Source organism: Gekko japonicus, unplaced genomic scaffold, assembly GCF_001447785.1.
Source record: "Gekko japonicus isolate JY-2015 unplaced genomic scaffold, Gekko_japonicus_V1.1 scaffold1011, whole genome shotgun sequence".
Taxonomy (NCBI): domain Eukaryota; kingdom Metazoa; phylum Chordata; class Lepidosauria; order Squamata; family Gekkonidae; genus Gekko; species Gekko japonicus.
The window spans coordinates 125,261-137,870 of NW_015176478.1; the positions used below are offsets into that span (position 1 = coordinate 125,261).

The 12,610-nt window shown below is 51.1% G+C and overlaps 1 protein-coding gene across 1 annotated transcript in view; it reads left to right on the forward strand.

Annotated features, from left to right (window-relative positions):
* Window positions 1–12,610, forward strand: part of ENOX1 (ecto-NOX disulfide-thiol exchanger 1) — a 239,110-nt gene that overhangs the window by 98,710 nt on the left and 127,790 nt on the right. The window contains 1 exon segment of the mRNA XM_015427201.1: window positions 58–187. Coding sequence (XP_015282687.1) covers window positions 58–187 — 130 coding nt within the window.

Consider the following 12,610-nt stretch of genomic DNA (forward strand, 5'->3'; position numbering starts at 1 on the left):
CTCGGGGTTTGTCAATCAAGACTAACAAAGTGAGGGGTTGGATCTTGTCCTTTCCAGGAGCTCAGGAACGCTCACAGCGAGCAGCTCATGGGGATCCGACGGGAGGAAGAGATGGAAATGTCCGACGACGACAGCAGCAGCAGCCCTGGGAATCCCAGGAACAAGAGGCCGAGGGTGGACGAATCAGGTAAAAACGTAAGCCCCGCCCTCACACCCTGAAGCTCCCCCACACACACAAAATCAATGGAATTTGTGGTATCTTGTTTTTATTTTTGAGGTACATTATTGTGCATGTTTCTTAGGCGGAAGAACCCAGTGAATATGCTGGAAATGTGACCTTACAAAGATACTTGCTGGTGGTATTTTCACGAATTCACCCATTAGCAAAAATTGGTTGAAATAGGTAGTGGATGTCACATTCCCAGAAGGTTTTCTAGATGTCTGAGATAGTCTTAGCTCATTCAGAGATGAGCAGGCCTGGATTTCGGAGCGGCCATTGGGATCCTTCCTCAGCTTCCGGGGCATCAATCGACTAGGAGTGGTTCACCAAGACTGAGCCTCCAGTCTTTCAACACTAGAAGACAAGTCTTCACCTGAGATTTATTCCAGTCAGTGATGAGATGCATTCCACGGTACAATAAAGGAAGCTCAAGCAGGTATCGTGCAGTCATAAGTCTGCAGCACAGAAAGGAATTGAAAATTGCAGAATGAATACGGTTACCTGAAAAGATAGGTTTAACTTGTATGTGACATTCCATTTTGTGGGCTGATTAATTCTCCTATAATAATTTTTTTTCTTGTGCAGCTGCACATGCTTTCACATATTGAAGGCACATTAAAAGAACTCCGTTATCCCCCAATGTCTGGATGGAATTTTAAGTCCAGAGATGTTTGTTTGGAAGAGCAGCTGCATCCCTATTCAGGGAAGACCCATTTTCCAAGGGATGTGGAGGCAGCCGCTAATTGGAGAGGAGCACACTCTCGTTGCTTCTTAAGCTAATTGTTCAGGTGTGGGTGTTCCAGCAGTCGTTAACCAATGAACCACACAGATACTTAATAGATTTCTTCGACATGGCTGTTTCTTTTAGTGGTAAACAAACGATTTCAGCAGTTAAAGCTATCCACTGCTTACCGGAAAATAGCTGAAGTTACCCCTGGTTTTCAGACAAGGGGTTGGATTGGGAGGGGCTGTGGCTCAGTGGTAGAGCCTCTGTTTGGCATGCAGAAGGTCCTAGGATCAGTCCCCGGCATCTCCAGTCTACCAGGCAGTAGATGATGTGAAAGATCTCTGCCTTAGGGTTGCCATCCTCCAGGTTGGGCCTGGGGATCTCCCGCTTTGACAACTGATCCCCAGCCGACAGAGATCAGCTCCCCTGAGGAAAATGGCTGCTTTGAAGGGCGGACTCTAGGGCATGGTACCATGCTGAGGCCCCTCCCCTCACCAAACCCCACCCTCTCGCGGATCCTCCCCCAAAGTCTCCAGATATTCTCCAACCCAGACCTGGCAACCCTGTGCCTAAGACCCTGGAGAGTCGCTGCCAAGTCTGAGTAGACATTGCTGAACTTGATGGACCCTCATGGTCTGATTCAGTATCAGGCAGCTGCAGGTGTTCATATGTTCCAGACTAAATGACCAATTCCTGTCAATTCTCACTGCATGCCCTCCCCCATGTTATTCCAGGGCTCCCCGTTCCCCCCCCCTCGTTATACATTCAGTTATTATGTGAAGACTTTCGGTGGGAGCCAAATCCATTGCTCCTAAGTGATGCATTTGTTATTCTGTGTTCTAGAGGTGTGGCTTTGTCAGTTCAAATAGTATACAAATTAGAAGGTTCTGTTGAATGTTGTCCTGTGTTAAGTTATGAGTTGAATAAAGAAATCACTTGTTTAAGAGCTGCCTTGATCTCAGTCCATAATACCCCCAGAAGTATTTTGTGGAGACCAGTGGCCTGCAGTCGGAGGGGGATGTAGAAAAAAATTGTTTCTCTCGCTTTGGGGGGGGAGGGAGAAAATTTTGAATTATGTATTTACTACCTTGCTAGACCAGATGGCTTAGAGAACTATTATTGCAGCCGAAGAAATTGTATTTGATCCTGAAATAGTGCAGTAAGTTTTTATTTCCCCTGGTGACTGTCACGGAGAGGCTTCATAGACAGGCTGTTCACGTTTGTGCTGCCGTGCTTTGGATTCTTCCGTGCACCTCGGCTTCTTCACTATTGTGACCACTTTCATAATTCATGTAAATTGACTTGGAGGAGGTAATCCTGGAATAAAGTTGATACAATTGTGTTTGACTTTTGCTTTTAAACAGGGGACTGGGAAGACAGTGCTGTTTTGCTCATTCATAAAGTTTATCGAGGGTGATTTGCTATAATTTGTGCTTGCCCATTTACCTCCCTGTGAATGCGCGTTAAGGAAAAAATAGAAAAGAGCAAGAGTCTAGTAACACCTTAATGACTAACAAAATGTGTGGCAGGGTAGGAACCTCCGTAAATCACTAACGAAGTGAGCAGTGACTCATAAAAGTTAATCCCTGGCCGCAAATTTTGTTAGTCTTTTAGGTGCTCCTGGACGCTTGCTTTTTTCTGCTGGTACAGACAGGCTAACATGGCCACTCATCCTGATCTATCTCCAAGGAAAAAATAATTTAATTCTGGAAATAGGATTTCTTGAAGAGTCTTTAACTTTCTTTAACTTCCATACCCTTTTTTTAAAAAATGAAACTTCTAGCTAAGGGCTTCCATCAACCTGTGCAAATTAGATAGTTAGCTAACTTCAGCTACTTAGCACTGCACTCACAGTGATTATTTTTCCTCAAGAAATTTTAATGGATTATTTGGTAATCTTAACTTCTTTGCTTCTTTTTGTCCATGTGCCGTTTACAGCCTTGTTTCAGTTAATACTTTTGTGCTGCCTTTTTGCTTGCTTATGATAGTCCTTGTTCTTTGCACATCTCCACAAATACCTATATCTCGAATGATTTATAGTTTATATTTCAATAATGAAACCCACCCATGAGCAATGATGTCCAAAACAAAACTTGAAAGCAACCGAATCAACTGAGACAGCTAAAGAACACCTGGCAGCAGCAGCGGCAGCAGCTAAAACCGCAGCAGCCAGTTACAACCAAGACATGGAGTGCAAACCAAAACCACAGACCACTCCAGTAAAACCTGTTGAGATATCGGACTGGCACCGAGAACCATTCAGCGATGGTTCCAGGAGGTGTGGGGAGAGGGAGGGATCCCTGAAAAGGCCCCTGGCCCTTGTGGCCACCTGGGTCGCCTCTGAAGGCAGAGAGGCACAAAGAAGGGCCTGAGATGACTATTAGAACAAGATTAGATGGGAACAGGGGGCCGTTGGGTAACCGGGTCCAAAACTGCATCAGGCTTTATACGTCAAAACAAAAACCTTGAATGAGGACTGGAAATGGCCAGGGAGGATTAAGAACATCAGAGAAGCCACGTTGGATGAGGCCAGTGGCCCATCCAGTCCAGCACTCTGTGTCACCCAGTGGCCCAAACTCAGGTGCCATCAGGAGGTCCAGCAGCGGGGCCAGAGCTACAGAAGCCCTCCCACTGTTGACCCCCCCCAAGCCCCAAGACAAGAGGGTCTTTCAGCCCCGGTGTAATAGGATACTGAGGGGAGGTGGAGGACGAGGAGAAGAGAAGAGAACAAGAGCACTGGCTGCTGGGAGCTGGAGGAGAAGAGATGCTCCCACGAGTGGGCTTGTCTTTTCTCTCACTTTGTACCTCGCACAGTTGAGAGAGCCAGTTTGGTGTCGTGGTTAAGTGCGCGGACTCTGATCTGGGAGAACCGGGGTTTGATTCCCCACTCCTCCACTTGCACCTGGCTGGATGGCCTTGGGCAAGCCATAGTTCTGATAAGAGCTGTCCTTGAAAAAGAGCAGTTCCTGTCCAGAGCTCTCTCAGCCCCGCCTGCCTCACGGGGTGTCTGTTGTGGGGAGGGGAAGGGAAAGGAGTTTGTAAGCCACTCTGAGACTTCCTTGGGTAGTGAAGGGCCATGGGGTCTAAATCCAATCGCTTCTCTCTTTTCTTCTTCTTCTTGTTGTTGTCAGGATAAAACAGAGGAGTCTGAAGTTTGGTTGTCATTCCCAGAGATCTCCAGGCTGTACCTGGAGGCTGGCAACCCTAGGGCACACCAGAGGGTAGGGAACTTGGTTCTGGGCTCAGACAAAACATAGCCCATCTCTGCATGTCTTGGGGTGCTTGCGCGCAGATGGTGTAGAGAACTAAGCCCGGGGCATCACGCAGCCTCCCAAGGGCACTGGAGCAGCCCGCAAGGCAGCCATCGGAAGGAACTCTGTGGGGAGAGCTGTGCCTGCCGCTCTGAAGGCTCTTCTGCTCCCAGGAGAACCAGGGGCCACTCCCTCCTCTGGGCAGCCCGGCTGCGGGGGCACCCTGTCCCCACACCGGCTCCCTCCTCCCCTCCTCTGCCTGCTCTTCCGGCTGCTGCCACCCCCCCCCCCCCCCCCCCCTTATGCCTTCTCAATCCCTGTACAGGGAGGGGGGTGCAGGGGGGACACTCAGAGCAGGGCTCTGCCTACCAAGACAAAGGACCGCACGAGTTCTCTCCCACTCCACTCCACTCCACTCTCTCCCCCTCCCTCCCCGTTGATCTCTACCCAGTTTTGATGCACCTGCAATAATTGTGCACGGACTTCCTCCCCTCCCCTAGACTATACAGCAGAAATATCTCAGTGGGCCAGGTTTTCAGGAAAACAGGGTGATCCTGTCGTACAGCTGCAAAGAGCTCCCAGCCTGATTTCCCTGCTTTTCTCTTCCTTTCCCACCCTCTTCCTTGACTATCCCTCCCCCCCCCTTTGTTCCCCCTCTGCTGGGATCATTCGCCAACACCCTTGTCCCATGCATGTTCACTCAGAATTAAGTCCCAGTCTGTTCTATGTGGCTTACACCCAAGGAGGAGTTTTTAAATATTGCAGCCTTACTGCACCATTCTGTGCATGTCTCCTCAGAAGTAAACCCAGTTAAATGGTTGTCTGTGGAAGCAAAACTGTAATACATTTTAAAGAATGGGCCACTGGCTAGATTGAATAAATACGTGAAAAGTAAGGTCTCGCTACTGAAGCATTTAGTCAGGGGTGGGGCGCGGAGTCATCCTCTCCATGAAATCTTTAGGACAAACACCATCTTGTGGCATTTCTTTGGCACTCTTACCTACTAGAGCTGAGGGCAAAGAGCTGGAAGTAGATGCTGAAGTAATTTTAAGAATTATTGAAGTGCAGCTCTGTGAATGTGGCTAGCTAGAAAGATTTTTACCCGTAGGATATATTTGTAATTTCCTGTGTAATGGAAGGGTGGCATTGTTACGCTCCTAATGCGACTGCGGCACACAGAACTTCTCTATTACTGCTCCAGCAAGTGAAAGGCTTTAGCAGGTAGTGCATAAGCGGGGTGGGGGGTGGGGGGAGTCTTTGCTAACGACAGACCTCAGAATGAGGAACCTTTCCTGAGAGCCGGCTCCGGCACATACCGGAACTCTCCATGCCTGCCGTGCTCTTCCATTCTAACTCACTCAGGGAAACTTCAAGCCCTGCCGCACGTCGGATTCATCCTGTGACCAGAAGCCTCCCAAGAGAACAAAATTTAAACTCTTCAGGCTACTGACATCTTACCGTTTGGGTTTGCTAGCAGTCTTGTCTTTTTCAGCCAATGAGAGAATGAGTTAATCCAGACAGTCAGAATGACTACGAGGAAACAGTATTTTCTGATTTTTTTTGGGGGGGGGGGTCGGATCTGCTTGGCCAATATATTCTAATTTATATTTATTTGTGTGTGTGTGTGTGTGTGTGTGTGTGCAAAGTGCTGACAGGCTGCAGCTCACTTGTAGTGGCCTCTGGTGGGGTTTCCAAGGCAAGCGAGGGAGAGGGGTGGTTTGCCGCTACCTGCCTCCGCGTCGTGATCCTTGTGGCCTCCCACCCACGGACTAGCCAGGACTGTCCCCGGCTTCTGAGATCCGACAAGATCGGGCGGGCCTCTGGGCCCCCACGCTTAGCCCCCACCCTTCCTCCAAGATGAAACGGAGGCACTGCATACGGTCCTCCCTTTGCCATTTCATTCTCAGAACAACCCTGTAAGGGAGCTTAGGCTAAGCTCACCCAGTGAGTCTGACAGGCATGATGGCTTAAGAAGGCTAAGCTGAGAGAGGCTTGGCTTTCCTCTGTTGTTGGAGTGAAGTGGCAGGAAGTGGCAGTGCCGTACACAGGAAAGAAGGCAGAGCAGGCCTTGCTGCCCACCCAGCCTGGATGTTGGCTCCCCTGCACCTCAGAAGCGCTGATGGAGACCAAAAGAGCGTGACCGCAGGGGTTCTCCAGGGAAGCACTATAGAGCTTATGATATGGAGTCATGTGACCTGACAAATACAGTTGCCAGCTCCAGAGCTGGAAATGCTTGGGAATCTGGGGGTGACGCCTGTGGAGGGAAGGGGCCCCAGCACAGTATAGCGCCATAGAGTCCACCCTACAAGGCAGCCATTTTCTCCTCCGGGGGAAAGATCTCCATAGTCTGGGAGATCTCCAGGCCCCACCTAGAGCTTGGCAGCCCTACATGACAAATCTTTATCATTCATTTTTGCTAAAGCTTTCTGAATTCCCCAAATAAAAAGTGTTAGGGAAATGCCTGAAAACATGTCCTCTGTCTGCTCTCCGAAGGTGACACTTCTACTGAGCTGACTGTGGGAAATGCAGTTGAGGGTGGTGGTGGGGTGGTGGTGTTATCCCGTGGTTTTAGTGGTCTGGTTTATTCCCCCCCCCCAATGCATGGCATTTCTTGTTCTTTCCTGAAAGTCAATTTTCTGCAGTTTTACCTCTTACATCAAGGCTAACATAAATCAGGTTTATAATCCAAGTAGAAGGGAGGGGATGTAATTACTCCTTTTTTAAAGGTACAGGGTTTTATTGGAAAACACCAGGGAGGCTGTTGATTAGCTGCCTCGTTCTAAAGATGGATTTCAGCCTATGCAGGAAGTTCTGTGTGTCACCAGCTGCCTTTCACCAGGCGGGCCACATTTCGACTTTCCTTGCAATTTCACATGTGTAGCATACCAGTGATGAATGGCTAATGAGGAGACAGGACAGAGAGCATGAGGTGGAGATGTTCAATATCCTGACCTAATTTATCATAGGAAGGACATCACAGCAGAATTTTACCCTCTGTATTCACCCTGCTGAGATTTGACTGTGAAGAAAAATAAATATTCTTGAAGAAAAGTCAAGGGGCTGGGATTTGGAGTTAGATTCAGGTGGGTAGCCTGAAGCAGCAGAACAAAGTTTTGTGTGTGCACTAGGGATGTCCAAAATAAAAATAAAAATCGGCCCTTTGGATTCGGCCCAGCAAAGGCATTCCCATTTGGGGAATCCCTATTCGGCCAGCCGAATCAGATTAGAGAATCTGATTCAACTTTCGGCGCACCAAATAATGCCAAATAGGCATTAAATGGGGGGTTTTTTTGTTCATCCTAACCAAATGCACATCCCTAGTGTGCACATGAAAGTTTATACCCAGAATTAAATGTTGTTGGTCTTAAAGGTACCACTGGACTCAATTTTTTTCCTGAGATTTGGAGCATTGTCCTGAAGAATCAGTGCAGGGATGGCGTCTCTGGTTCTGTTCTGTCAGCAACAACCATCTGGAAATCCTGAAGGGGTCCGGTTTATTCCAACCAAGCACACAAAGAATGTCACTTTATGCCACCACTTCTAAGCCTGTTAGTAGTTATCAGCTGAAGCTCTAAGACTAGAACAAAGAGCCAGTTTGATGTAGTGGTTAGGAGCGTGGACTCTAATCTGAGAGAACCAGATTTGATTCCCCACTCCTCCACATGCAGCTGCTGGTGTGACCTTGGGTCAGTCACAAGTAGGGGTGTGTACCCCCCAAAAAAATCAGTAATTTTTGGGTTTGGATATACCAAACCTGAAAAATATCCGTATTTGCAGATATTCCTGTATCCTAGTATTGGTATGATACTGGGGTTCGGGAATTATCAGTATCGTCAAATTTATTCAGCTCAATTATACCCTATGCGGACCATCCCCGCAGGGTATAATAATTCCCTCCCCCCAGATTCCTTCCCCAGCGGCAGGCTCCCATAATTGAAGGGAAGGCAGATTGATGGGAGCCTGACTCCCCCCGGCTTGACTACAAGGGGGATTAAAGGCCTCCCCAACTTTTCTCCCTTCTCTAGCTGGCTTGCCGAAGCTGCTGCCTAGAGAGGGGTGGGCTGGGGAAGGCGCGGGGGAGGCAAATGCCTCCCCGATTCATCTACCATCCTCAGCCTTGCCTTTCAATCCCCCACCTACCCAAGCCCACGGGAGCCGAGGGCAAGGCTTGCCTTTCCTTCTTCCCCCCCTTCAGCCTTGCCCCCCCGCCCAAGCCCATGGCAGCCAAGGGCAAGGCTGAAAGGGCTTAGATCCAAGCCCCTTCGGCCTTGCTTCCCCCCCCCCCATGTGAGTGGGAGCTGAGGGCAAATCCAGGCTTTGATCCCTTGGGGAAGGTGGAAGGATCAAGGAGGCATCTGTAAAAGCCCCCCCCGCCCCCTTCCCCAGCCCTCCAGTTGCAGTGAGCAGGCTGGGGGAGGCTGGATCAGGGAGGCATTTAAAGAGGCCTCCCCCGCCTGCCCCAGCCCGCTGGCCATGGCAGGCTATCTGGGGAACGGAATCAGAGGCAGACCTGCTCTCCCTCCTCTTGCTTCCCCAGCTGGCCTGCCAGCCGACCGGGGAAGTGATGTATTGGGGGGATGCCGTATAGAAGCCAAATATATTCATCTTCTATATGGCAGTACTTTTTGGGGGAAGCCGAATCAGATCAGGGAATCTCATTTGGCTTCTAGGGAGTCCATGGAGGCTGAGCCGAATCAACACCCCTGGTCACAAGCTCTTTCAGAGCTGTTCTCTCAAGGGCAGTTCTCGAGAGAGCTCTCTCAGCTGCTCTGAGACTCTTTCAGGCAGGGCAGGGTATAAATCCAATCTCTTCTTCTTCTTCTTCTTTTTGGATGGACCTATATGAATTTGGCTTGGCAGTTGCTCTGGGGAAAGGGAAATTGCATTTTGTTTTGTCAAGTTATGGGGCCTTGAGCTGGCCGCAAGCTCTACTGCTTCAGTTCCTGTCTCCACCTTTAGCACTCCCTCCTACCTTCCAATCCAGCTTGCTTTTCCTTTTGTCTAACCCCCCCCACACACACACACACCTTTTCTTTCCTTCCCTGACTGGAGTTTCACATCCTTGGATGGATTCCTGGATTGGGCCTGGACTGCTCCTGAATTTGCAGCCCACTGTGTGGTTTCTCTGTCTTTTCCTGCCAGCCTATAATCACTGCCAAAGTCTGCCCACTAACTTAACCCCGGTTTTCACTGCAGCTCAGACCTTCCATCACTTGCAGCCGTATCCCCAATGGGGAGGCAATGAAGTTTGTTTTTTTATTCCCAGAGGAGGCCGTGAAGGTTAACCGAGATGAGAAGGGCAAGCAAGAGATGATCCAGAAAGAGGTTCAAGGAGTTCAGTGACAGCACAACTCATCTTCACAAGCTTCTCGTCAGGGGGGTTAATTGGAGCGGTACCGTGGGTGATCAAAGACGGCAGCATGCACATTCGGTGGAATTCTGTTGTACTCCATAGCCAGATGGAGGCCCACTAGGTTTTGCTTCTCGGTTGTCCTCATCTGTTCTGGTTCACATTGCAGTGCTGGAGGCAAGCCTGGTGAAGGAAGATGTTACTGCAGAATAGTGATGGCTGCATCCACCGAGCCAGGAAACGGCCGCAGGGCCTCCTTTTGGCCAGTGTGTCTCAGGAGAGAGCAGAGAGCAGCTGGGCTTCCTGGGTGGGTTCTGCCCTGTCGCAGGGACCTCTGCTGCCCTCTGCTTCATTGGAGGCGAAAAGTGCTGTGAAGTCTCAGCCAACTCAGGGGGACCCCTCAGGGGGTTTTCAAGGCAGGAGAAGACCCAAGGTGGGTTTGCCCTCGCCTGCCTCTGCGTAGCAGCAGCCCTGGGCTTCCTGGGTGGGGTCTCCCGTCCGAGTACCAACCAGGGCCGACGCTGCTGGGCTCCTGAGACCTGGTGGCAGCGGGCTGGCCTGGGTCATCCCGGTCAGGGCTTTTGCTTTATTACTGGCATGGAAAAGGCAAAAATCCCAAAGACGGGAGCTGAAGGAAAGACCTCCTAGAGCGCAGGGCTTCAGAATCAGCTCTCTTCTGCCAGAGAACCGCCCATCCCCTCCAGTTGCTGCCAGGATGAGTGCTGCCTTTTAGATAGCTGAAGTCCCCCCCCACCCCCACCCCCCATCGCTGTGGCTGCTGCCAGGATCTTGGGAGATGTTGCTGAGGTGCCCTGGCGATGACTGGCCAGCTGCCGTTTCAGCCCCTTTTGCCTCCCAAGCATCACGCTGGCTCTCCTGGGGATGGAAGGAGCGGAGGAAGCATGGGTGCTCCAGCCCTTTTCTGACAAGTCCTCTCTTCACCTTGTGGGGCTCCGTGTCTGTTCCCGTCCCCATATAGCCAGCGGAGCAAGGGATGGGATGGACCAAACTGGTTTGTTTCTTTGAGGCATTGTCATCTGGGAAAGCCTTCCCGAGCTTGGAGCACCAGCCAAACATTTGGGGCACATCAGAGGGGACTTAGAGGTCTTCAAGTATCTGAAGGGCTGTCATGTAGAAGATGGAACAGATCTAATCTATCTTGCTCCAGATTGCAAGACCAGATCTAATGGGTGGAAATTACCAGGGAGTCCATACCGGCTAAATACCAGGAGAAACTTCCTAACTGTAAGAGTGGTTGAGCAGTGGAACAGACTGCCTCGGGAGGTGGCGGGTGCTCCTTCGCAGGACGTTTACGAGCAGAGGCTGGGCGACCATCTTTCGGGTATGTTGTAGGGCTGTCTTTCAGCTATGCTCCTGCGGAGTGGGTTGGACTAGATGACCTGCACGGTCCCTTCCAACTTGAACATTCTATGATTCTATCCAGACTGTTGTCCCACAGATCAGATGATAGCACAGTCCACAATTTGAGAAAAAGATAAACATTAATATGGTGTGGGTTTGGGTGTGGATTCTACACAGGGGTCGTTTCGAAGAAAAAGAGCTAGGGGAACTCATTAGCATAACTCATTAGCATATGCCACACCCCCTGACATCACCGGAAGTGTGTCATAAGGCCACACACACCGCCCCCAACGGTCCCAGCCGCCGCCACCAGCCTTGCAGCTCCACTGCCGAGCCCCATGAGGGGCCCGGCGGTGGAGCTGCAAGGCCAGCAGGAGTGCAGGGAAGCCCCGCAAAGGCCCTCCCTGGCCCCAGGCAGGCAGGGGTAGGGAGAGGCAGGGAGGAAGCAACTTACCCTCCCTCTTCTCCTGCCTCCTCCTGGCTGAATGAGGGCCGGAAGCAGGGCGGCCGGAGGCAGGGGGCGGGGCTTCGTCATGTGCCCCGGGGGAGCTGCGATCCCCCGCGATCCCCCCCAAAATGACCTCTGATTCTACATGAGAAGAGTGTTTAAAAATTAATGAACAAAAATGCGATGGAATTTGCTGCGAGGATGCCAAGTTTAAGATGGCCACCAAAATGTTTTAAACACAGTGCACACCATTGTGTAATGATTGAATTATGCCACACATATTGTCTAATGGGGTCAAGAAAATCAGTTCTGACACTGTCTGAGTGTGATTCCTGGTTTTAATCCAGTTCTGCTCACTATCAGAATTGGAGGCCCTGTCAAATTCCAGACTAGAATTCATGTCTGTGCATTTAACCATTGTTATGTAGTGGGTAGCCGCATGGATGAACGACCGACAACGACGTGGTGCATAGCACGCTTTATTAGCACACAACAAGACATGCGGATAAACGGCCGGCAGGCCAACTATATACACACCTGGGGACCGCCCCTGGTCACCATTGGTGGGTTCAAATCTCCCGCCATGGATCCCATTGGTTCCCCAGTGGAGGGACTAGGATCCTAGTCCCCATTGTTGTTCCAGACTGAAGCTTGTGCATATGCGCTGACCTCCGGTGGTGGTCAGCGGACACTACACCCCTCCCCCCATAGTCCGGACCTTGCCCTATGAAACATAGTCTTTCAGGTACGCAGGGGGCTGTCGTACCCTTGCTGAGTGTCTGGGTCCCTGCGCTGGGGCCTCGGGAGGCCTGACCTCCGGAGCGGGCGTTAAAGGTGGTGCCAGGGCTTCCGCGGCCGCAGGTTCTGGCTCAGGGGGCCTCTCTTCTGTAGACGGGGGCTGGCTGACCCGCAGTGGGTTCTCCGGCACGGGCATGGTTACCTCTGGGGCCTCGAAGGGGTCCTCGTCTGCCTCTGCCTGCTGCCCAGGTACTTCCGCCGTCTCGCAATCGGGGAGCAACCGCCGCCTGAGCTGGTCGATGTGCCGCCGGAGGACCTGACCACATTCCGTGGACACCTCGTACATGACGGTGCCCGTTGCCCGGATGATGCGGCCCGCGAGCCACCTCGGCCCCCTTCCGAAATTCTCGGCAAACACCGGCTCCTCGGGGAAGAACCCGCGAGGTGCTTCCCTCTGCTCCGTGGGGTTTCGTTGGGCCGGGGCTCGATCAGGGTGCAAGCGGTCCAACAGGAT